The 27,377-nt window shown below is 37.2% G+C and overlaps 1 protein-coding gene across 1 annotated transcript in view; it reads right to left on the reverse strand.

Moving 5' to 3' along the window:
• Positions 1–14,789, reverse strand: part of atp8b1 (ATPase phospholipid transporting 8B1) — a 32,332-nt gene extending 17,543 nt beyond the window's left edge. The window contains exons 1-14 of the mRNA XM_063012082.1: positions 14,648–14,789; positions 13,621–13,685; positions 9,819–9,932; positions 8,027–8,125; positions 7,880–7,941; positions 6,356–6,428; positions 6,176–6,246; positions 4,957–5,039; positions 3,912–4,070; positions 3,721–3,809; positions 2,172–2,362; positions 1,206–1,414; positions 673–698; positions 376–532 (exon numbers count right to left, since the gene is read on the reverse strand). Coding sequence (XP_062868152.1) covers positions 376–532; positions 673–698; positions 1,206–1,414; positions 2,172–2,362; positions 3,721–3,809; positions 3,912–4,070; positions 4,957–5,039; positions 6,176–6,246; positions 6,356–6,428; positions 7,880–7,941; positions 8,027–8,125; positions 9,819–9,932; positions 13,621–13,685; positions 14,648–14,789 — 1,540 coding nt within the window. The remainder of the gene's footprint in view (positions 1–375; positions 533–672; positions 699–1,205; positions 1,415–2,171; positions 2,363–3,720; positions 3,810–3,911; positions 4,071–4,956; positions 5,040–6,175; positions 6,247–6,355; positions 6,429–7,879; positions 7,942–8,026; positions 8,126–9,818; positions 9,933–13,620; positions 13,686–14,647) is intronic.
• Between the last annotated feature and the right edge of the window lie 12,588 nt (positions 14,790–27,377).

A 27,377-nucleotide genomic window follows, 5' to 3' on the forward strand; every position in this document is an offset into this window, starting at 1 on the left:
GGAACAGTAAATGTTTACCTAAACACACACACACACACACACACACACACACACACATTAGATGGCTAAAAGTATCTGGACACCTGACCATGAGCTTGCTGGACCTCCCATTTAAAAAACAAGACTTGTGTGTGTGTGTGTGTGTGTGTGTGTGTGTGTGTGTGTGTGTGTGTGTGTGTGTGTGTGTATGTGTGTGTGTGTGTGTGTGTGTGTGTGAGAATTTGGGCCCATTCAGTCAATAAAGAACTTGTATAACTGGGCCCTGATGTTGGTCAAGCAAGCCGCAGTTGATGTTCAGTGGGGCTGAAGTCAAGGCTTTGTGGTCGAGGGTCGAAATCTTTACATGTAAGCGTAGCTAACGTAAACGTGTCTCACCGTCCTTCTGTTCCACCATGACGGTGTGGCAGAGAGACAGCAGCTTAAAAAACTCCAGCATATCCGGGTCCTGCTTCGAGCGGATGGTGTTAACCAGGTTATTATCATAGAACTGGAACTTCCTGTCGGTGTACTTGTTCCAGCTGAAGTCCACCATCTGTAAGAGATAATGAAACAATCCCAGAGGGTGTCTGTCAATTAAACTGATTGTGAATGATACTAATACGCTGTAAACTATAAGAAACTATGTTTTTTTTTATATGACAATATAATAGAAAGCAAAGAAACAGTCGGTACCTTATTATCTGCACTTGTAGCATTTCCTGCAGATCATAAAAAAACAGATGTTACTGGTTTAATAAACAAATAAATGACATCCATAACGACATTATAACCACAATAAATACAGCTCACAATAAACCAAACCTTCTCATTTTGGCTAAAATAAATGCAAGTTTTTGTAACTTGTGTTAAGGTGTCACCTGAGCAGGTTTATTCAGGTGTGTGTGACTAAATGACTGAACCTGTAGTGACTTTATTGTTCTGAAACCAAAACCAGACCCCCCTAAGGCTTTGGGATAAAATGTCCAGGGCCCAAACAGCCACACCTGAGCTGAGAGCCACAGGTTATACATGATATATCATAATTTGCCATCTTCATGAAAGCAGGCCACCATTTGGCTGTGTCCCAAACCATAATAAACTATACAGTACAATATATCTCTCCCAAGCATCCTCAGGTAAATAAAAAGCAAAGCTCATAGCTCTATAATAAATAGCACTAATTGAAAGCATGTTTTAAGCTCGTAGACCCTCAGCAGGGCCCGTACCGTATGTTTTCCCGCTGATGTTGCACTTCTTGAAGGCCATGATGTTCTGCGTCAGGGTGCCGGTCTTGTCGGAGAAGATGTACTCGATCTGGCCAAGCTGCTCATTCAGCGTGGTGGTTCGAGCTTTAGCCGCCGTGTCCTTCTCGGCGTAGTACATCTGCAGATCCCAGTTAATGAACTTACTCTGACCCAGACGGATCACCTCCACACTGAGAGACGGGGGGCAGATCAACCGAAAATTAGAGTCAGTTTAGTTTAGATTTTATTTATACTGAGTAACCTGATTTATGGGGAGGAAATCTCAGCTCCAAAATTATTGTACGATGTAAAAAGGAAAGACTGAACTGAAATATGTTTAAATTTTAAACACATAATAAATGCAATGTTTATAAACTAATAACATTATATTCATTTAATTAAATTCTATAGATTTGATCAAACTAAAAGGTAAAAGTGTATTTTCTAGATGCTCTAGTAGCTAGATGTCAATATTCAATTGCAAAATAAAAAAAACCTAAATTTTATTCTTTTATTTAGTGAACTTAAATGATTAAGTAGTATTTGGACACCTGACCATGAGCTTGTTGGTAATCTCATTTAAAAAACAAATAATATTTAAATCGAGTGACAGCCACTGTTCTGAGAAAGCTTCTCAAAAGACATTGGAGTATGTCTGTGGGAATTTGTGAATTGCTGTTTGGTGAAGATTCTTTAAACCGAGTTTTTCTTTATGTCTTTAAGGAGCTTGCTTTGTGCACAGGGGCACAGTCACACAAGAACAGGTAAAAGGCCTTCCCTAAACTGTTGCTGCAAAGTTGGAAGCTATAATTCTCCTTTATATGACTGATTTATTAAACTAGTTAGGAACTGTTGTGGCTGAAACTCTTGAATTCAGAAATAAGAAGAGGCGTCCCAATACTTGTGTCATATATGGTATTTCAATGACCTGCTAATTGAATTCTGTACCTGACGTAGAGCGAGATGGGCACCATGGTGTTGAGGACGATGATGTATCCCCAGAAGGTGAGAAACCCCCGGTAGGAAGAGCTCTCATTTTTTCCATCGTACAGATACCAGGCCTTACTGCCAATCTCCTCGAACCAGAAGGTGTGCCCGATGGCCAGGCCGGCGCAGATCAGGACCAGCATAACAAAGATCTGAACGAAAAGCAGCGAGATTAAGTTCGGCTCAGCTTCTGTGTGTCGGCTTTAGAGTAAACAGGTAAAACACATTAGTTCGGTACACAGAGCTCAGCAAACACCAGCCAAACTAGGGCTGGGACCTGGACTGGCATAATCAAATATCATGTAGAGCAAAGCTTTAGTTTAAAAAATGAAAACACACACGCACACGCACACGCACGCGCATGCACACACACACACGCACACACACACGCACACACACACGCACACACACACGCACACACACACGCACACACACACACACACACGAAGAACTAGATTAAGGAATAAGCATTATTTTTAGGTTTACTGCCACCCTGAAGATTACTGGCTAAAGATGACAGAAGGTCCATGACCTGTTTCATTTGAGTATAAATATGAGATTTGTTTGTTTATTAGGATTTTAACGGCATGTTCCACACGCGGACACGGGGAGAACATGTAAATATGAGATTAAAAAAAAGCCAAACCTCGATTGCATTTCCTGCACATTTTAACAATTAGTAAATACACGAATTGAATAAGACAACTATGTGATTTTATATCAGTATTAATGCACATTACATTTTTTCTATATTCTGTATTGTAATATTTATCTCTACTTTATTCAACATCTGTAATTATGTTATTTTTACTCTCATATTCCTTAATTCTCATAGTCCTTTCCTTCGGGATTAATAAAGTATCCATCCATCCATCTACATATACAGTCTAAGCAGTTGAGGGTTAAGGACCTTGCTCAAAGGTCCAACACTGGCAACCTGGCAGTGGTGGGGCTTGAACCAGCGACCTTATGATTACTAGTCCAATACCTTAACCGCTAGGCTACAATTCCATCACCAAAGACGGATGGGGTCCTTGCTGAGTCTGGTTCCTCTCAAGGTTTTTGAGATGCCCAAGGTTTATTAGCAGTGGTGGCACAGCTGTTAAGGTACAGGACTAGTAATCAAAAGGTTGCCGGTTCAAGCCCCACCACAGCCCGAGTTGACACTGTTAGACCCCTGAGCAAGACCCTCAATTGCTCAAAATTGTGTTCGGTCATAATTGTAAGTCACTTTGGATAAAAGCCTTGTATAATAAAGCATTAAGTAAGAATGATGCACTTTGCAGCTTGTTGGACGTCCTATGTCAAAAACAAATGGTATTTAAATAGATTGACGTCTATGTAATTCTTCTGAAGCTGTAATAACAACAGCCACTCTTCTATGTAGGCTTTTCACAAGACTTAATAATTATAATTCAATAATTAAAACACGTGTCCAGATACTTCTGTCCAAATAGCACACGTGTCTAATTTTTAATTAGTAATTTAGGTACAGAAACACAAATCTTACCGTGTACACCATGTAGTTCATCAGATAATCAATCTTGGTGCGTTTGAACCTCGTCTTGCCGCCGTTCCTCATGATCTTTGTGTCCGCTCCTACAGAGAAGTTCACAGCTTAAGATCTCGTGTGTGTTTGTACAATAGATTCAAACATACATATACATAACATATATACGTATATTTCTGCACACTCCCAACCTGCAAATATGACGAGTCCGTGGGATTCGTTGGTGTTGCGGATCTTGCATCCTCGCAGCAGCATGTTGTCCAGTTCAAGTGGATACACTTCACCCTTCCACTTCATGGTTCCAGCAAACTTGTCCAGTCGGTTATTTGGCTCCTCAGACACAATCATGGCTGCACGGAACAACAACCAGTCAGACACCAGATACAATAAATACAATTAACACAGAATACATGCAGTCTTACAGACTTAGGAAATGTTTTACAAACCTGCTGAAAAGCATCCCCTTAACGTCATGCTACCAGCACCACATTTCACAGCTAGATTTATTTATACTGCTTATAATTTCAGCCAAACATTTCTTCTTTTTCTCAAATCTATATGCAATTTATTTCAGTAAGTCCTCCGTCCTTGCCAATATTACACCCTGAACGTGGTTGGTCCAGGATGAACTGGTAACTGAAGATTAACAACCCCTAACGACCAACTGTACAGCCATTATAACTAATAAACTTATAGTTTTTGACCAGGTTTACAAGGATCTATGCTGTGTGGATGTGGCTTCATATATTTTTTTTAATTCCTATGATGGTCTTAACTGAGCTCTGAGGTATGTTTGGTACCATTGAACTGGTCTTGTTGATCCTCCTTCAGATTACTGATTTGTTTCAAACGCTTTTGTGACTTCCTTTGTTCTGTTAATTTCTGCCACAGTGATAGACCTTACAAAGACATTTATAGCTGTTTATTCTCATGAGGAAAGCAAAAAGAGCTGATCCACAACTATCTCACTAGCAAATTGATTGAGATGGCATATGAAGACTGGAGGAATGGAACAAATCACTAATGCACTAAAGCTTTCTGTTCATGCACACTGTTTTATAAATCGATTTAAAGGCTTTAATATTTACTAAAGATAGGGTTAGGAAAAGAAATATAATGAAATATAAAGGGGTATATAGGATATAATACTTTTTTAAGACACTGCACAAGCAAACGTGTCAAAAATGTGTGTTTATAATGACATGTCCTTGTGGTTATTATTTATATTAAATGTACCATTAAACTTTGCCAGCTCATTTTCTTTCTGCAGCTGCTCGTCTGTCACCTTCAAACCCATCTTAAACTTCAGATTGGTTTCACTATAAAAAGCAAAAAAATAAATGATTATATCACACAAGATACAAAATACCATCACTCTACTAACAAAACAAAATATCGTTAACATTTTATTTAGGACATCAAAATTCAGCTCTGAGCCGATGAAAACAAGACTAATGTTCAAACCGAGGACACAAGTTGAAGTCAAAAGCACACAAAACAACGAGCAAAACCCAAAGCCAATATTGACTGTTCAGAATGCTCATCATGGACAGTAGAAGACAACATGTGGCAGTGAAATATTATAGGTCTCGATGGAAAAGCGATAGAAAAGAGCTCTAATAGGCTTTCATGCTGAGCTCTCGGCTTTGTGCGCTTTCTAAAACGCCCTTAAATTAAACATTTGTCTATTTAAGCAACGTCAGTCCGATAATGAATGAGACGGGCATTTTCTGTTGAGTCAACACGGTGCAGAAACTTCTAATCACACGTCATGTCATGTACGGTGCCATGAATCAGTATAACGAAGGATTTATCAGACATTTTTCTTCAAATTGACAAAAAAAACAACAAAGAAAACTATGTCCAGTCAAACAAAAACGTTGTCATTGGAATAAATCTCAATCATGTCGAAGCAATTTTGGCTCGTTCCTCTTTTCAATAGCGCTGGTGACATGGTTTGTGAGGTCGACTAGGTTGGACTAGGCCACTTTAAAATGGTCTTAATGAGGTAAATAAAAGATATTTTCTTTGTGCTGTGTATTATTTATTTATTAAATAATCCTGGTCAGAGTGCCAGCCCCTTCTGCAACAAACACATGATAATAAAATGATGCTCCCACCACTAGTGGAGATTATTGCCAGAATAAAGGCATTTCTGTGAGGTGTTCTTTATTTGGGACAGAAAATTACTATTATTATTTTTTTAGATATATTCATGATAGAATAATATAATGTAATAATTACATTATTATTACTACTTTGTACCTGCGTAACTACAGTGCTACCCACCGAGCATAACCATCTAACCATTTAACTGTTTACAATAAAGGATTCGCTGTAACGGTTAGGTGCGGAACATAATTTTTTTATTAGTACGTCCTTTTGTAATTGACAAATAAAAGAGAATGAACTGGCGGTGGGGGTTTGGTGGGGATTAGGGGGTAAAAATACTTACCCATCCAGTTCTGCTGTCTCTACATAACACAGGCTGTTTGGATTGGAGCTGGATAGTAACATAATGTCGGCCTACAGGGGGTAAAGAAAATTAAATAATGAAAAAAAAGAAGCAGAAAAGTAAATTTCCCCTGAATCACCCACAATTCCTTTAGCTTTAGTGAATGGAGAATATTTTTACCGGTATGAAGTCGTTCTTCTTCAGTCGGACCACGTCACCAACCTGAATGTCCATCCACTTCGTTTCCTGAAACCTGGAGCGTGAGAACGGAAACAAATGAATAAATAAATAAATAAATATACATGAAAAGTTAAGGTATTGATTACAAACAGAAACGAATTTAAATAATAAACAAAAAGAAAAGCTTAAACAATTTCTCTGTTGTATTTTTTTCTTTTAATTTAAACTTTATTTTTATTTGCATTTCATTTTTCTTCACTTTATTTTTGCTTCTAATTAATGTTATTTATAGTTTAGTTGTACTTTTATTTTATCTTTATTTATGTGCTTCTATTTTCTTTTTTTTTATTAAAATGCGTATTTTTGGCATAATAAATATAATTACTATTATTTATTTATTTTTTCAATTAGCTGCTTAATTTCCTTTTTTTTTTTTTTTTTTTTTTTTTTTTTTTTTTAATTTAGATTCCAATTTCAAAGTCACTCTTTATTTTTGGTGTTGGATTAGTTTTTTGCTTCTGCTTTTGGGACAGGTGTGGCCTAGTGGTTAAGGTACTGGACTAGTAAGCCAAAGGTTGCTGGTTCAAGCCCCACCACTGCCAGGCTGACACTGTTGGGCCCCTGAGCCAATATACTGTCCCAGTACTGTCATAAAAATGGGTAAAAAAATGTAAAATGCTTTGTCTGTGAGGAGCTTAATATGTTCTCCTCATGTCTGCCTAGGTTTCAGTTAGGTCAAACATGCGGAAGGTGAATTGGCTACTTCAAATTGCTCCTAGATTAAACTCTGATTAAACAAAACAATGACACGATACTGCGGGACTATTTGTTGCTTTAAATCCAATAATGTTTCTAACCTGAATTTATGGCACGCTGACTTTTGTCTTTAAATTCTGTGTGTGTGTGTGTGTGTGTGTGTGTGTGTGTGTTCGTTCCATGTCCTTGGTTATTTGTCTCCCACCCTTGACTTTTATCTGTATTGAGTCGGGTACAGATCCTCCGACTGTCTCCAACACTCAATGTAAACGTTTTATATCTCTTATATTCTAACGACAGTGTTGTGACTGTGAGTGTGTGTGTTCTTAATAAAAACAACTTTACTTTTGCCACCCTTTACCTCTGCCACCCTTCCACTTAAGGGGAGACGTGAAATCACACACTGACAGTAAATACTTCCCACAACAGGGCCACTCAACATCCTTGAGTATAGGTTAAGCATTAAGTCCTTTACTGTTCTTTTGGTGTACACCACACATGCACTTGTCCATTTCTCAAAAAAAAAAAAAAATCACAAAGCTTGATTCGTCTGACTGTGTCTGTGATTTTTGCACTTCTTTTCCTTATTGGCAAGATGATGCAAAGATAACGCCAACTGGGCGTGTTTGGCATCTGGAAGTATCTGCACTCGTTTGGTTTCTGTACTGATGCCCCCTGTTTGTATTGAACCTGAACCTGAATTCTTCCCACACCATAGAATTAGCACAGATAGATCATTAATTATTATGTTTCTTCTTTAATAATCACCTGCCATTCAGGAGAACCTCACAGGTCCTGTTGTTGATTTCATTATCCAGTTTATGTCGGGCCTGTAAGAGAGCGACGGATCAGAACGGACGGTTTCATCACAACATGCTGAAGTTTAAGGGGAATAAAAATCATGCAGTAACGTACCAGGTCATCCATCAGGTCTTTGATACCAGTGATGCCAAGCACGAGCACTAGAGGCACCAGTGTGGTGTACCAGGGCAGGGTGGAGATTTGGGGGATGATCTATTTCAAATAAAAACAAAAACAAAGCAGAAAAATAGTGAACAGCAGTTTCAGCTCTCAGTTTCATACCACAGGGCTAAAATTTAAATCTATAAATGGTTGTACCCAGTTAGCTCAGCCCTAGCAGTCGCATGTTGGTGGTATATATTTTTAAAGCATTTATATAGTATATATTTAACATCTGTGTTTATTTTACTGCAGTAATTCTTAAACAAGTGTTTTTCTTATACTGTATTTAAGTTTTATGTCCACCAGCCAGTCAGCATTTCTAGCGTACTGAGTCACTTGGCATTTCCAAGTTAGGTTAATGGCTGATTGACAGAAATATAATTAAGAACAATAATGCATGAAAAATAACAATACAAATAAAACACAATACACCAGTCTCTTACTTGACTCTTAGATATCTCTGCTGCTTTACCTCAGATTGCTTCCTACCAAACCAGCCACATTCGTAATTGTACCTGTATGTTTATTTATTATTAGTCCTTAGTTTTGTCTAAATACAGATTTAATTTAGAGGTCCATTAAGTGACACAGCATATTACAAACAATTAAAAACAGTAAAGCCAAACAACAGAACCAAATATTTTCTAAGCTTTCCAGCGATAAACCAATCAGATCTCTCCTCTAATCGGCTGTATATAAATTCCACATTTTAAAGGACAGGATAAAAAGCAAACTACTCCAGCAGCAAAGCACGTTTACTTTAAAGAATGTGTTAACATACAGTAGAGCTCTCCTATAAAATACATCCGGGGGAAAAAACATGTTAATGTTCCCACACAGAGACTCATGTAAAGAGAAATCTAGACAACATATATCAATCTAGAAATATGTAATCTCTTCACAGAAATCATATTCTACACTCACACACATATGGAACCCCAAGTCGCTTGCTGTTCATTATCGAGAACATATAATGCCTAGTTCACACTACACGATTTTTCGCTGGCCGAATGGTCGGCGCTAGATTTGCCGGCTCGAGAGCAACTCGGCGTTTGCTCTGCGTTCTAAACTCGGCTCTCAATCGCTATGTGTGAACTACTCAACAACTCAATCCGAGCGGCTGAAGAAATATTTCTAGCTTGTCAAATATCTGGATCTGAGTTGCCCGACTGGCAAAAAACTAGTGCTATGTCGAACAGCCACTCAGACTTATTTATTTTTTCTCCTTGATTTTTTCGCTGCACATCAGCGGACAAACAACTTTGATCGCTCGCTACTTGATGACGTGTATTTTTGGAAGTGGTATCATTAAACCCCTTGTCACTTCTCATGTTTGTTTTCGTGACAGAACGTAGTTTGGGAGACCAGAGAAGCTCGCCTGTGATTCCAGTTGGTGATGGATGGTGTAGTGTGAAACCCCCTATTGCCGATCAGTCGTGTAGTGTGAGATACACACCGACTTCAAAGACTCCCGATTACAAAAGATTCAGTCGTGTAGTGTGAACTGTACAGCGACCTGACAACTTGGAAAGTTGTGTAGTGTGAACTTGGCATAACTTACACTAGAAGACCATTTACGATCCAACTACATAAACATGTTCCCAATAAACACCCATCAGAAACAGCTACATGTAAAACAGCTTTTATATAAGATAATACATATAATAAATAATCTATACAATCAACCCAAATGTGTGAATTTAACTGCACATTATTCTAAATAAACCTCTGATCAGCTGTATACCTGCAGGATAAGCAGACAGAGGAAGTAGAAGTTGGCGGCTCTTTTAAACTGCTCGTACAGGTTCAGAGGGAGGAAGGTGAACATGTTGTACTTGTACGTCCTGATTCCGTTTCCCTACAAAAAGAAAGAAAAAGAGAAAAAATATGAATGATTTGATGTTGGTTGATTCGTTCTTATAGTATTGAGTAATATTAAGACTAAAATGCAGAAATTCATTTAAAGCTGCTTTATGGAACTTTTCAGGATCTGGAGACGTTTCAGGTTACAAGTATCACTGCATACGACTTCAGACCGTGCACATTAATTTATTTATTAATTAATTAATTAATTTATGTTTTAATCTCGGAGTCGACTTTTAACTGTGTTACAGTAAGAAACTAAAGATCAGAACAGACAAACCCATTTTAGAAACCAATGTTAATGTGACCCACTTATTGAACTAGATGAATGTTTGACACCTATATATATACACACACACACACACCGACTAGGCATAACATTATGACCACTGACAGGTGAAGTGAATAACACTGATTATCTCTTCATCACGGCACCTGTTAGTGGGGGGGATATAATAGGCAGCAAGTGAACATTTTATCTTCAAAGTTGATGTTAGAAGCAGAAAAAATGGCAAGCTTAAGTAAGGATTTGAGTTTGACGAGGGCCAAATTGTGATGGCTAGACGACTGGGTCAGAGCATCTCCAAAACTGCAGCTCTTGTGGGGTGTTCCCGGTCTGCAGTGGTCAGTATCTATCAAAAGTGGTCCAATGAAGGAACAGTGGTAAACCGGCGACAGGGTCATGGGCGGCCAAGGCTCATTGATGCACGTGGGAAGTGAAGGCTGGCCCGTGTGGTCCGATCCAACAGACGAGCTACTGTAGCTCAACTGTTGAAGAAGTTCATGCTGGTTCTGATAGAAAGGTGTCAGAATACACAGAGCATCACAGTTGCAGGGCTGTTTTGGCAGTCTAACAGCGCTGAATGCTTTAAACTCAAGTATTTTAGCAGTAGTATTTATAGTGACATACTCAACAGTTACGTTTAATTGCACCCAATTTTAAAACGTTGCATAATTTCAGCAAACGACACATCTGGTCAGACCGGTTCCATAGAAATGCTGAACATTTCTGTTTGGCCGCTTGAGCAGCTTTTTTCCTGATGTTACTGATAGAGCTGAGTCACAACGACTGGCAGCACAATCAGCTGCTATAATAAACCAACACACAACAAAAGAAAAGTCATTCGTACAATAGAGCGGATTCACTTCCTGTGAACGTGCAAATGACCATTTAGTGAAACTCAGTACCAGGTCGAGGATAAAGCTTTGCGTGGAAAAACCTGTGAATAGTGACCTCCCAAAAATACAGGTACAAGAAGCAGTTCATACAGGACAGGGTGAGACTTTTTAAATAATATCCTAGAGTCCTAATGTGGAAGACAAATGTATAAACATCTGTTATTTCACAGACAATGTTTACATGTAACTTATTAATTATTGTAATGTTATTGTTGTTGCTTACAGAATATGATAGATTAATTATCATAAAGGGATTAAACAGATCCGAAGAATCACAGTCAAGTTACCAGCCTGGTCAGCTGGATCTGGTCTGAAAATACAACTGATTCATAATTTAATACATTAATGGATGAAAACGGATTTATGTCTGGCTTTGGCACAGCTGAAATCTGGCAACCCAGCTCATAAACCCAAACAACAAGCCGTAAACATGACACCAGGAGTGGACACTTGGCAACATTTTGGTCAGGTGAGGTGGACATACATTATCGGTCTGAATTCGAATGCATCATCATACTATTTAGCACACATAATATGTAATTCAGTGCATACAATCAGTAGCCACTTTATTAGGAACCCTCTTTGCTTCCACAATAGCCCTAATTCTTTGAGGTGCTGGACACTTTCCTCCAGAATTTGCTCCATATTGACACGATTGTGTCCCGTAATTGGTGCAGATGTGATATTTTTAACACCAGAGATGGTCGGGCATAAAATGAGCAGTGCTGGTGCTGGCACCGAGCAGACCGAATGTGAGGGTTGAAAACATTTGTTTATGGGAAAAGTGGATGAGCTGACCAGGTGTCAGGTATCATTTTAATTGTCCCTCTGTTGGTCAGCCTACCATAAGGTCATAAGTTCAATAAAAGACATGATGTATTTATTTAGAGTAATTATTGCAGTTTTTGTAATCAGAGTAACTATTAAGTATTGGGACAAGAGTGGTCATGAACCATAACGTATTGAGTTAGATACTTTTAATGGCATTAATATAAGCAAACACAAGCTGGGATTGTGCTTTACTTGGTTCAAGTCTCTGAATGTGAAGTTTTTAGGACTAAAGCCTCCTCATCAATAGTTTAGTTCAATCATTTTCACTTCCTTTAAAAACAAACTAAAACTGACTGTGTATTTTGACAGAAACAGCTCTGCCCGGTGTACGCTTACGTAAAACATGAACCCCTACCATGAATGTTGTGAGTCAACTTGGCTCGGCTAGATCCGACACCCGATTAAATTCATGTTCTTCTGTACAAGAGACGTTTCATTAGAACTTCAGGTCTACAAACAACCGAGTTCTGAATTAAAGTCTTACTAAGAACTACTATTTATTCCATTTATAAAATCCTAAACTACTTAGTCAATAAAAACATCGTGACTTCTGTTCCCAAGCCAACACCAGCACGTACACAAGTAAACTACACACTTCACTGAACCGAAAAAACACAGCTTAGCCCGTAGTAAAATCTAAAAACAAATCATGAGGGTTTACTTCAAGGTTGATCATTTTAGTAACAGCAGCCAAAGACACAATTTATTTATCACTATTTATTTCCACAAACTGCTTCGTTTTGGTGTGCTGGGGTTACACTGTGGGGCTTAAATAATTCGCTCCAGCCAATCTACCGTCTGCATGTTTTAGGACGTAGGGGAAACGACAAGCCTAAAGAAACAAAAGCACACACTTTAAGAACTAGCTCATCACAGACTGGTTTAGTGATTGAAGCAGAGGTTTAAACCCAGGTCCGTGGGACCCACTCACTCTACCAGAAATGCCACAGTGCCGTCCAGATTGTTTAAAGACTGCAAAGAGGGTGTCCAATAATTTAGGTTTCCTTTAAGCTTTTTTGTTATAAGGAACGTAATTACGAAGCATATTTAGTGGTCAATCCACCTACTGGCATATTTTCCCAAGATTAAAGTTGGAGCAAACCAACATGTATGTGTCACACTTCTCACAGGAAGTAACTAGATAAAAGGATTGGCCTCAGGACCTGTAAAGGTGTGGCATTAACAGTGACACAAAAAAAGCTTCTTAAATCCGTTAAGCTCTTCCACCAGCCAGCGGTGAGACTGAATACCAACACCGCCTCAGACATTTGTGACTAGTATCTGTAGATTGGCCGATCAGACTAACCCCCACTGCCACTGTGACCCAGGTTCGAGTCCCAGCAGTGGTTTTTTAATGTGATAGACTGCTGTGGCCACACTGGAGCCCATTTTTTTATTTTTAAATAGATTAGTAGGATTAGTAGGATGCGACCATATGTTAGGAACCCCTGGCATATGACATCTGGGAGGATAGGTTTATGCTCATCAGTGTCATAATGGACAGCAGGCAATGTAACATGTTCTAGCTATTCTATTAAATATAACTATAGAGTTAGAACGTTTCTGTAATACAGAGTCAGGTACAGATTTCCAGAACTTTCCAGGTTTCTCAATACACAAAATATCACGGGTGAACTTACAGAGTACTTGCTCTCCTTGAAGCACAGAAAGACCTTCTTCTGGAACTCGGGAGACTTGCAGAAATCTCTGTCATTTGCCTTGACTTTCCACCCTGACTCTGTAAACAAGAAACAGAAAAACATTATACATTTTACAGTAAAGACCACAAGACCATAATAGGACCACAATATTATCCAGCATGTCTGTACCACCAAATACTGACCTGATACTGACAATAAGTTTGACTTTAAAATTAAAAAAATAGGTTTGAGCAGATTGTATTTGAGCAGAAGGACACCTGACCATCAGCTTGTTGGACGTCCCAATTAAAAAAACAAAATGGTATTGACCTCTATTTTCAGCTATAATGACAAGACTTTGAAGTATGTCTGTGGGAATTTGTGCCCATTTAGTCAAAAGAGCATTTGTATGGCTGGGCACTGATGTTGATGTTCCACTTCATTCCAGAGCTGTTGAGTGGGGCTGAGTTTCTTTAAACTGAGCTTTTCTTCATGTCTTTATAGAGCTTGCTTTCACGCTTCAACAGGAAAGGGCCTTCCCTTTAGTTACACCTGTTAGCAACTGTTGTGACTAAAGCACATGAATTAGAAAGTAGAAGGGGTGTCGATTACACCCATAAAATATTTTTTGGTATATTATGACTATAAACAATATTAATAGTATTAAGCAATTTGTATCCTGTTACATGAATCAATGTGTATAATTTTTAGTCACAGGGTCACACAGGCCCAAACCTGATCATTACAGGAGACCCACAATTCCCTGAGGTGCCTCGGGTGTTTTGGTTTGATGATCTTTATGATTCATTACATTTACATTTTCGGCATTTATGACCCTGATAAAGCAAATCTTTTATCCAAAGCGACACTGTACTGTGACAGTATATTGTCTAAGCAATTGAGATTTAAGGCCTTGCTCAAGGGCCCAACAGTGGCAACCTGGCAACCTTAACCACTAGGCTACAACTGCCCACTAATATTTCTTAAGCAATTCATCATTCACACATTCCCCTGGTAATATGAACACTGGGTTATACTGGTGAAATGAGCTCGGACTGACCAGGTTCTGCTGCTGGAGCACTCGGCTGCACCGGCGGCTGCTCCTCGTGTTCTATTTCGTCATCAGTCTCGTCATCACTGTATGGCATAACCTCATCATCGGGGCCCAGCGACTCCTCCGAATCTACACGTGGCCGACTCATCCTGGCAGATCGCGCTGTACTGCAACAGCAGAGAGGACCGGAGTCAGAGGCTCAGACAGAAAAACACGAAAAAAAGAGGAAAACGGGCAGAACCGAGCATTCGGCAAGTGACACTTTAAGCAAATGAGCACGCTTGACGTCAAAGTGTAGGATAAATTCAAGAAAATGCCTTTTTACTGTCTTACAATCACTGCTGTTCATTTTTATTATGAGTTTAACTTTAGTTTTCTAGCACGTCGAGCCTGAAGATCAAAAAAACGTATTTTTCTGCTCCGTTGGTTGCAAAACATGCATGAGTTTATTCTAACAATCACACAACAGCAGCTACAGAGATCAGTCTAAAGTAAAAAAAATCTCAAGAATAAATATATTCCACACAAAATCTAAATAACTTTATATAAAACTCAATTACTATATTTCTATATATTACTATATAGATATAAATAATAAAAATAACCAAAGCTATAAAAGTGCAACAAGACAAGTTTTATTACTTAAAAATTTAAATAATTTACTTTATTAATTTTAACTAAACTATAACAAAAATTAGAAGTGAGCTGGTGTGGCGTACTGGTTTGAGCCACACTGCTGAAAACAGCACTGTTCACAAACACAAAAGACGTGTGGCGGTACTTGAACCCAGCCACTGGGGGACACGTATCAGTGCACCCTTAGTGCAGGACCCAAACCCAGATAAAAGGAAGTTATGCATCAGAAAAAGCAGCCCATGTAAGAACTGTACCGAATCAAATATGCAGATAAACGATCCGCTGTGGTGACGTCTCAAGGAAGCAGCCGAGAGGGATCATCCAACACACACACACACACACACACACACACACACACACACACACACACACACACACACCAAAACATAATAAAATACAAATAATAAAGAAAGGTAGGTTGTTATTAGAAATAAAGAAAATATCAAAATGAATTTATTAAATAAATACACAAGGAGCAATAAAAAGCATTTTTGTTTAGTAGGAGCATTAAAAGAAAGATGATCATAAAGCTATATTTAGGTATTTGTCTATTCTAATATAATTATTTTAGCCAACTGGAAGGTAATTAATGCTCAGGATCCACAACACCAATGATTTACGCTCTGACAAACAGTGTTAATCGATTTTAAGTCATTAAAAGTACTGAGGTATTTAAATTCATTTATATATAAATATCATTTTAAGTAACAGTTACTATTGATTTCAATATTAATATATAAAATACAATAATAAAATCTTATATAAGAGAGAGAGAGAGAGAGAGAGAGAGAGAGAGAGAAATATAAATATATATATATATATATATATATATATATAAATATTTTTTTTTTTTTTTTTTTTTTTTTTTTTTTTTTTTTTTTACACCCACCTTATTTTTACCCACCCAGGGGAAGTTTATAAATTTTATTTTGGAAGCTTTTTCTCTTTTTTGTTGGTATTGACTTCTTGCTCTGTTTAATCTTAATTGCTTCTGATTTCGTTCTTCCCAAAGTGAATAAAACTTATGTAAAAATCTACAACCATCAATCTTAATATCATGTTTTTAAAGACCTGTGATTCAACTGTTTTAATGAAATCTGCTGTTATAAGGAATTAATACCTGCCAGCCAATCAGAAGTAAGGATTTAATGTACTACAGTAATACACTAAGACATAATATTAAAAATACATACACCTGAAATGAGACAGAAATGAAAAGTAAATAATTAAAATTACTGAAATGAACATTTATGATATAAATATTCTCATTTTGTCAGGCTACTTAAATAGTTAAACACTTAAATGTCTGTGTAGAATAAGATAATAAATGATTAAGTCACACACACACTTCTATATTTACACACTGCATCTCTCTCTATAAAAACAACTATTTCAGTGTGGGTGATGCAGTGAGAAACCCGAAGCAAATCCAGCTCATCAGGCCATGCAGGTTTCTGCATAAATGTAAAAGAAGTGACGCAACCAGCTTCTCCTGGTGACGTTCTACAGTGCTGAAGTTAATCCAGCATGGACCGATAACAACATGGAGCTAAACTTCTGATTGTATTCAGAATCCACATCACGCAATTGTGAATTATTTATGTGGTTTATTATGTATTGAGTGTATATTAGGGTAACCGGTTGTGTGTGGGGTCGCAGCACGGCTGGTTTTTTATTTAGTCTGAAACAGAGGTTCAGTGTGGAAACAGTCAGCACCGGCGTGGGAAAAGTGAACGACCACGAGTCTCATGTTACCCCACAGCAGTGGAAAAGCTGTGACTCTGAACAGGCCTTGCTTTAGTCGGAGGAGCAAAATGTACATTCAGATTTTCTTAAACAAATGAAGAAACATGCAGGAGAGTGGTCACCTTATCTGCAAACATTTAATCTGTTTAGTAACACGAGATAATTCTGTAACCTTCTGTTCTCTCTTTATATTTAGACTCACTGTTCATTTCAACCACATGTTGTACTGTTGTACAGATCCAGATTTAAAGTTGTGTAATAAATTTATTAAAGAAGTCAATCTTCCACCAATGCTGTGGGTTAAAAGGTTGATTTAAATTCATTTGCTGATGCTTGCCGTAAACTGAGAGCAGAGCTACAGATCTCTACACACGTAAGCACAAACTGCACTGAGCGGGTCATTCAGAGGCGGCGCTACCGCTCTACACCGAGCAGGACAACACAAAAATATTTGATGCACTTAAACTATTTAAATTATGAACGACTGAACTATTCCACATAAAAACCACAAACAGAAGCAGTTGTGTGTCCATATGGAGACTCTGCATATTTTTTGCATTAACTTCAGTGTAAGGGTAAAAATAGCCTCTCTCTATAATAAAGACACTAATGTTGGCACGAAGAGCTTTAATATAGCAAATATTTCTTTAATTATAATCACATAAAATGTATCTTTAAATATAGCAATAATTATGATTAGAATATTAAGTTAAAGTTTGATAAATAGGATAAGTCAAAGGGTTGTGTCAGGAAGGGCATCCAGCGTAAAAACTGTGCCAAATAAATATGAGGACGAATGATCTGCTGTCACGTCCTCTAAAAATCCAAAAGAAGTCGAAAGGAATTATTTACATTTTAATTTATGTGATCATTTTATGCACAGACTTATTAAATGTTCTTTCAATTTAGTTTTTTATTTTATTTTAAATAAATTTGATCAAGTCTTGTTAAGTTCTCTTATTTTTTTTCAATTATATATGGGTTTTACTCTTTATAGAGCAACATTTGCTTTCAATTAATATATTACATTGTTTTATTTTATTTTTATTTCTGTTTTATTAAGATTGTTTTATTGATATTAAATGTAGCACTGTTGTAACTAATATATAAATATGAAAATATATTTATAGATAAGTTAGAGATAATTTTTTGTTTGATTTGAGCTGAATTAGTTTGTATATATATTTGTGAATTTAGATCAAGAATTAAAGTGCTTCTTTATTTATATCTGTTTATTTTACATCAGTGAGGTTTGTAGCATTTACATGTTAAAATCACACACACACTATAAAAAAATAAAACTGATGTCGAATCCATATCAAAAATGTAAATTCCAAAATGCGCACGGCGATGTCTATTTTAAAACAGCAGAGCATGTGATGATCAGGATTATATTATATTTCGAGCTGATGGTGGTTCCTTATTTTTCAGGTGTTGAATGCAGCAGAGACCTGAGTGACTTTTATTTATTTGTTTTTTATTTGGGTTCTAACGCCATGTTTGACATTTAATGGCAAGACAGGTATTATTTTTCTGTCTGCTTATTTTATCTTGCCTTTATATTTAGGAGCCATTTTATATCTTCCTTTTTTATCGTTATGGCGTTATGGCCAGACAAAGAGGCAGTATCTCCGAATCACAAGCAGCCACGGTGAGCGCCCACCGACTTTGGTCTGAGGAGGGACAAGCTGCGAACCACAGACAGATTGTAGGGCAGCCAATACTCGTTAATACCAGATAACTTGAAGGTTCTGACGTTTGGTACGGACCAAAAGAATTACAGATCACGTGTGTTCTGTGTACAAGGCTGCCAGTCGGAGCAATGAAAGAAGGTCGATTGGTCTTATGAATCCTGTTTTCTACAAGGCGGAGAGCTGGGCATGTGTGTATCATTCACCTACAGAATAAATGGCACAAGGATTCACTGTCAATTCACATCACAACAACTGACAATTCACATCACAACATACAGAAGGTGAAGGATCTGCTAGTAATGTCTTTAGGTGTGTATGAAACGATATACACTGATTCTGACACGATTCTCCATCACTGACTTTCAGACCAGGAAGAAAACGTTTAAAAGCACCAAAGTTTGTTGATCTAGGTATTAACATCCAATTTGCACATTCAAAATGTAGCCCAGAGCTCATTCAAAATACAGTCTCCAGCTTCGGGTTACACCAGCATTACAAACACTCAGACAAACACGAGTGCTGGTACTACACTCGAGACAGACAGAGAGAAAGAAAGACAGAGTCTCTTTAAGCTTTGAGGAAATTTCTTCGGATAGTCAGATGGAGTCCAGGAATCATAAAAAAAAAACATGTCTGGCAATTAGAGGCTGCTGGAACCTGGGTGCCAGTGTGCACAGTCAAGCGAGCTTTACAATGACATGGGGTTAGAGGCTGGCATGCAAAAATGCAAACCCATCCTGCTTTAAGAAAGCTTTAGGACTGATATATTTAAATAGCTTTTCTTTTTATCAGCTCTAAACTTAGTCTAATTAAACCAAATGGTCAAAAACAGCCAATACTTGTCCACACCTGAGCCAAAGGTTCATGAATAACTTTTCTCTATCAATAAATAAAGCTGTATTTAGAAATGACTCTTGTCTTTCTTCAAATCAAAAAAGGAGGTAAATTGTTTTTGACACCCTTTGAATTTTACACCCTTTCAAATATACTGTATATGGCTAAAGGTATTTAGACACCCAATAGTAATGATTTATTTTATACAGAGATATAAAACAGTTATACATATTATTTGCTTCTAACTTTGTGGCAACAGTTTGGGAAGACCCCTCCTGTTTTAGCATAAAGGGAACTCTGACCTTAACCTCATTAAACAACGTTGTTACAGATTGAAATGTTCACTGGATGGCAGATCTCATTATCCAACATCAGTGCCTGACCTCACATATGCTCTTTTAACTAAACAGGCACAAATTCCCACAGATACTAGTTCCTTTAATCTTTTTAAAAGCCTTCATGCAAAAGTGGAGACTGTTATAGCTGTAAAAGTAGGGCTACTTCATATTGATTCCTGTGGTTTGTAATAGTATGTCTAACAAGCTGATAAACAAGTGTCCACATACTTTCGGCTATGCAGTGTTTGAAGGCTTGTGAATTCACCTCTAATTATTGCTAAACATAATTTAAAGATAAATATCCGTAAGGCTCGACTTTTATTAACAGCCTTTAATTCATACAGACACCAGAAAGACGCAGATGATCTTGTAATCTGATGCTGGTGTCCAAAAGTGCAGGTGCATTAATGTTAGTGCGAGTGGCACCACACCCAGACAGATCACACACACACACACACACACACACGCACACACGCACACACGCACGCACACACGCACACACGCAAGGTAAGATAAACAAGGGTGTGTGAGTTTGTCTTCATGAAGAAATGCTAAAAATGAAATGTCTCATCTCTGTGTGTGTGTGTGTGTGTGTGTGTGTGTGTGTGTGTGTGTGTGTGTGTGAGAGAGAGATGCGTGTGAGATATGCGTGATCTCAGGCCTCAGTAACAATCCAAAACAAAACATCTTCACCGCCATGAACTGGACATTCGTGATGTTGGGTACGATCGTATCAAACCTCTCTCATTCACTTTAATCTACGGTCAAACTGACATCTGGTCAGACAGCATGCAAATCTGCACACATTATTTCAGCCACCATGATTTGATGTAAAATCATCCACAAGTCTGATACTTTATCATAGATGGTGTCGCTGGGAGTGTAGGTGCAGCACAGATTAAGCGGGTATTAAGCAGGCACGGAATTTTACACCCTAAAATGTAGTTGGTGTTGGTCTAAAATGGCATTTATCTTCCTAATATTGTGTATTTATGTCCAAAGGTTGAACTTTTCTCTTAATAATGTCATTTAGTTGTTGATAGTTTGTCTAATTGTGGGTTACTTAACACACTTTAGATTAAACCAGGATTCACATAAACATCTTCCTAACAAGAAATACCTTTTAACTATTATTGTGGTCAAACACCACAGAATAAAACCCGAACCACGTTAAGCATAAGCAGTTCTTTAAAGCAGCTGACCTCTGATGAGCACAGCGCTCATGCAAGGCCTACAGGTCTCAGAAAACTGGTTTCAAGACCCACCCAAAGTAATGTCACCTGAACAGAAGGGCAATGAAGCAGGAAGCACGAATCAAAAACTGAAACCCACCAGGATAGGGAAGGGGGCAGGGGGTAACACACCCCTAATTTAATGCTGGACCAGATACTACCTACAAGAAAATTAAGGCACAATTACTACAAACAATAACAACTTATTTCCATGTGCTTAGAAACAAATGAAAAAAATTAAATTTTTTATGAATGAATTCTTTAATTTGTATGTTGTGTTTTGATTCTAGGGCGCTGGGGTGGAGCAGCTAGCCCACTACTGCTGAGACCCAGGGTCATACAGATATAATTGGCTATGTCTTGGGGGGGGGGGTAGTAATGTGTTACTACATTGCGCCCAGGGGTCACTGACCAGAATAACGTGGTGGTAAAACTTAAAATAAAATGACAAATGCAGATATGAACATAGATTCTAAATATGAAAGTAAGAAAAATGAATGTATTCATGGACTCATCGTCAATACCCACTTCCAATTCACTTCACGATCCGGTCACAAAGGGTCCAGGGCAACCCAAAACACAATTCTTATTTATTTATTTTCCTTTACAAAAAGGTGGAAAGAAACTGAAAATCCAATCTTTTTTTTAAAGAAAGTGACCCGATACAAGGTTTTCCCAGCTACCATGCTGCTCCTAATAAAAATAAAGCTATAATATTAAGCAGTCTCTCCAGAAATATGAAGCAACAAATTCAATGAAATTCCTACATTTTTGTACAATCAGTGTAATAATTGGGATCTAACTATGTAAGACCTATATATTTAAAGATCAGCTCTCACTCAGCAGTACCAGGATGGTCCTTACTTAAGATAGTGGCACTTTACTATTCATTGAATCGATGCAAATGGACTCCAATTTGCTTCACGAGTCGGAAAATTCAAATCCTAAACTTTTGACCAGAAGACTCCGAGTGATTTGGGTGTGATGTCCATAGGGGAAAAAATACATTTTGCTAACCAAAAAAGAGGTAAATGTCATGAAGAAAGGTGACTGTTCGTACAGTAGGTAACAACACAGTAAAATCACTAAAACTACATTTATTACCAGATTTATCACAGAATATTCACACAAGACTTCATATCAATTCATCACAAGATTCACTTCAGGATTCAGGACAAAATTTACCATAATATTTAACACGTTTTACCACCTCTGAGATCACAGTTCGAATCTCAGCTGTGTTATCAACCAGCCGAATGCACACACAGGCATGTTTGCATTTTCAAACAAGCAGTTAAACACAATAGATCACCATGCTCAATGACACATATTGACTGGAATAATAAATAACACCCAGACATGTGACTGATAAAAACTCTCCAGGTTTCTTGAATCAGGATCTCAAAGACAGGGACAGTGGTAATCTAGTGGGTAGAGCTTTGGGCTACTGATCAAAATGTTGAGGGTTCGAATCTACCAGGTTGCTACTGTTGGGCCCTTGAGCAAGGTCCTTAACCCTCTCGGCTGCAGGGGCACCGTACAATGGCTGATCCTGCGCTCTGACCCCAGCTTCCAAAAAGCTGGGATATTTGAAGAAAGAATTTCGTTGTACTGTACAATAGATACCAATACTGAAGTGTGTATACATTTGGGCTCCTCTGTAAATCGCGTCATATGTAAAGTTGTTAGGTAGGGACAGCAAGCCGACATCAGTCCAGGTTTCCCATAATAATCTAATAAAAAAGTCAAATCAGTATCTAAAAATGAAGGAAGCTGGGAACAGTTCTGTGTTCAACATGCACATGTGTAATATACTGGTGTGCAGATACTTTCGGCTGTGTAGTCAGTGCTTGAATTAGAGCAATGGGAAATAAAATGTAATTTGCATACAAACATGAAAAACATATCTGAATTAAAAAAAAAAAAAAGCTTCCAAAAAGAAACTCCCAATGGCCTCAAACACCAGACTTACGCAACACATAAACAAATACACTCCTCCAGAACACAGCACAGGAATCTGATACCAAACCACACACACATCCAGCATTTCATTATCGATTCCATTCATACAATATTAAAAGCTATAAGTGAATCTTCTATATTCTCCTCATAAACTCTGTTTTAGCCATTTTATCCAATACTGTTGCAGGCTCAGCACTTTTTTTTTTTAGATTATGTTATGTAAATCAGTTCATGTGTTCACATGACTCGACATAAATACATGAACACCAGAACAGAGTCTGTATTCGTTCAAAGCTAAATTCATGAACAGGTTCAAAATTTGTTAAAAACAAATCAGGTGAAGTCAAGCACAAAGAGCAGGAACAGTGCAAAATGAAATTCACTTTTAACATTCGAATATTCGAAGCCTTGAGCCATTCCTGCTTTAGAAATGTGATCCAAAGACTAGAACAACGTAGTAAAATAATTAACTCATTAATTACAGTTCATCCATGCTAGGTCATTTCAAGATAATTGTTTCCTACATATACTATTATAAATTAATAGGTAATTAATTTAATGGGTAATTAAATGGAGTCAAAATGTAAGAATTTAATCCAAATTTTCTGGCTCTAACGACTTTTTCTTCAGCAGAAATTCAACAAACCAGGACATTTATTCATCTGGCTTAAAAGTATTTTTTTTTAATAAAAATGAACTATTAAATATATAATAATTCTAATTTGTATTAATATCATTACCAAATATTTAAATATAGAAAAATCGCGTTGTTTATAGAGCAGTCCACACGTGGTTGCCAGTTCATCCATGCTGTTATTTCAAGATGATTTTATTCCCTATATATTTTATTATAAATTAAGTATTTAATAGGTAATTAAGCTAATATTTTAAATCATTGCTTGTTTAAACAAAGGTATTTTGTATAATGAAGTCAAAATGTAATACTTTAATCAAAGTTTTCTGGCGCTAACAACATTTTCTTCAGCTGTCTGTTCCTAGCAGCAGCAGAAATTCAACAAACCAGGATATTTAGTCTTCTTGGTTTAAAAGTATTCATTTAAAAATAATAAATGAACTTTAAAATACATAATAACTCTAATATGTATTCATATAATCGTTTTTCATAGAGCAGTACAAACATGGTTGCCAGGTGTGTATTTTTTCTGCATATCTGAACGTTTATAATTAGCTGCCTGTTGATATTTAAGTCTGATGATTAAAAGTTAAACATTTTTCATACATAACATTTTATTACATGTTATAACCACATATTACTCAAGTCAAACATCCACATTATATATATATATATATAGATATAGTTGTTTTGCTTACATGTGGCCACATGACTTGGTGTGATGCAGATCATTTCAATTCAGTATCTCACGTTGTGGATGATCAATATAACATTTATGATATTTAAAGACAAGAAATGACAATTTCTAAGTAACAACTAAGATTTGTAGTGAGTCTTTTATCTTTATCAACAGTTTTACCCTAAAATGGGGGTTGGGGTCTGGGCGCTACTTTAAAACCAGTAAAAGAAGCTAGACCTGGGCATGGTTTTGGCATACAGGCAGAACTCCTGTCTCGATTAAAGCAGCACTGCAGGACAGGTTTAGCAATTACAACCACGAGCTAGACACACTGACACGGTTTTTCACTGTTTCTCAGGATCAGCATCTAAACCCGGTTTAACTTTTCTTTGTGTCGACATCTTTACACGACCTGTCGCCTCAAGTCCTGACAGGCCTGCTGTAGAATGTTCATCTATTTAACACACAAATACTGTGACACACTTGGTTTCAGTACGTGACCTTTTACACCAACACAAGCTACAATGTAAAGTCTTCATATCACTCGTTATTCCTCTCTTACAAAAGAATCTTATCTAAATTATTTGCAGCAGTTATCTGACCTTGCATTTGCCACTTTATAACTTCTTGTGATTTGGGTGTTTCTTATTTGTTTTACTGAAGTGAAAACCTTCAGTGGTAACCACGCAATTTAGAGTTTTTTGCAGTGATAAAAAAGTGAAAAATAAGGTGTGTGTGTTCAGGCTTAGCAGACTGTGTTGATGCTAATGTGGTTGAGAGAAGCTGAAGAAAAACTTTTATTCATGGGACTGATGGGAAACTTAGGCCCCCAACATCACTAGATCCACCCCTATATGTATAAGTGCACTTACTCCAATAATCAAATTAAACCAGATACTGAACATATTTTACAACAGTTATAGCTCATGTTTATCATTATCGTCTTTGTGAGAAAGGCCAGTTCATTGGAACGGGAAGAAAGACAGAAAGCAAAACTGAGTTTCCGTTTAGTAGCAGGTATGATGACTTTGCATTTTCTTTAACCACACACATTTATGAATTTTAAAGAAGCCACAAGAAACTTTTTAAGTATCAGTCATGATTTCCTAACAACAAGGTAGCTGGCTAGATTACACAAGCATTTACTAAGCAAGCACAAGTATTTATTACCTTTTAAATGATCCCTTTGTTTTTCACACATTGTATAAAAGTAATACGATAAAAGTAAAAGTAGCGCAGAACAGGTCTTTGTATCATCTTTACCATAATGCTAGATTATATAATGTACATCTAATAATTCTCCCCCCCCCCACGTGCTTGCAATCCTTTAGGTTCTTAACTCTTTTTGCACTTAACTTCTGAAGCAGCTTGTTTGTTTACAATCAAACCCACCTGTTTAAATGTATCTATTATTGATGTACAGCTATGACTGATTTATTGTGGGTGCCATCGGTGCCCCATAGTTCTCCATATACGTTGTTATATAAAATTATTTTAGACCCGTTAGGAGGTCTGTGTATCTCAAAAGGTTAAAATGTTCCAGTTTTTAATCACACATTTCTGGCCCCTGTTTTCTGTTTGGCCTCTTACGTGTAGTGTTATATTTTGTCACATCACTCAGCTCTATATATTAAATCCCATAAATGGGTTGAAACCGGCCCACAGATTGTACAGTGAACAGACATCCAAAGTAAATGCAGGACGAACAAACCAAAACACACCAAAAGTGAGCAAAAATACTTTCTTTTCCAAACCAAAACCAGTTAACAACTCACCACACCTCTTTATTAGTCTATTCATCTATTTATTCAAAATGGTTTCACTCAGAGACGCCTACACAAGCACAAACTCACGGAGAGCGTCTGCACTCTCGCACCCTCCCTGTGCACTGAACAAACGACCAAGACATGGCAGAGATACATATGTAAATGAGCTAGAGACAATGTGGGTTCTAGGTGTGGGTGTAAGTGTTGGTAAATGGTGGTGGGCATGACATAACACACTCCTCATTAACAAACCAACACGAACTACTTTCAGTGTTACAATTATTCATGGAGAGTTTCGTTTAGTTTCGCTGGTCTGGCCAACAGTATCTACAGGATTTCATCCCTTCCAGTAAATATGGAAAAATATATGTAGACGATGTCTCAAACGACTATTTATGCAAACAATTTACTACTTCCTACTCACCCAAGCATTTATTACAGATTCCATTAAATCTATAGGAATGCGTCATTTGTATTTGTGCCACCACAGTTCTTCCTACTTCCCTATTTGTTGTTATATGTTTATACAAATGAAGAGTTTACACACACGTCAGGGACATGTTAAAACAGTTGTACATTTTAATCATTCCTGCAACTGCTTAATTTTGTCAATTTTTTTTTAAATTAATGATTTATTTGACAGCAAATGTTGATTATACTTAGTGACTCTTCCCTTATTGTCCTTACTACATTGCCAAGATCAGATAGAAAACCCAAACTGTCACTATATACTGAATGGAAATTTCGCCAGCTAATCAAACGTAATCCAAAAACCACCAAAAAACAAAGCTGCCTTAAATCAGAAACCGCTAAATTATTTGTGATGCTGTTTAAAGTCAATCGATGTTTACACTTTCATTGGCTTATAGGCCGTCTTTTATGTGACGATACTGTTCCATGTTTTTATGTTAGTGATGGGTGACCTGAATTACAATTTATTTTTATATACAATACTGTCCACAAAACTACCTAACAAAACCATAATATACCACAAGGTCTAGTCATCGTTAGTGTAAAGGCATATTCAAGCTATTAGTGGATCTAAAATTAAATACAAGCTTAAGCTATTTTTTCAGTTTCATATTTTGATGTAGTTGGCTTGGCAGCATCAAAGATAAAATTATTAAAGCTTTTAATATAGTTTTTCTGGTATACACGCCAAGAAACTTAACTTGAATATTTTGACTAGAACAAAAAACAGTGTAAATATAAACT

Source organism: Trichomycterus rosablanca, chromosome 16 (assembly GCF_030014385.1).
Source record: "Trichomycterus rosablanca isolate fTriRos1 chromosome 16, fTriRos1.hap1, whole genome shotgun sequence".
NCBI classification, from domain to species: Eukaryota; Metazoa; Chordata; class Actinopteri; order Siluriformes; family Trichomycteridae; genus Trichomycterus; species Trichomycterus rosablanca.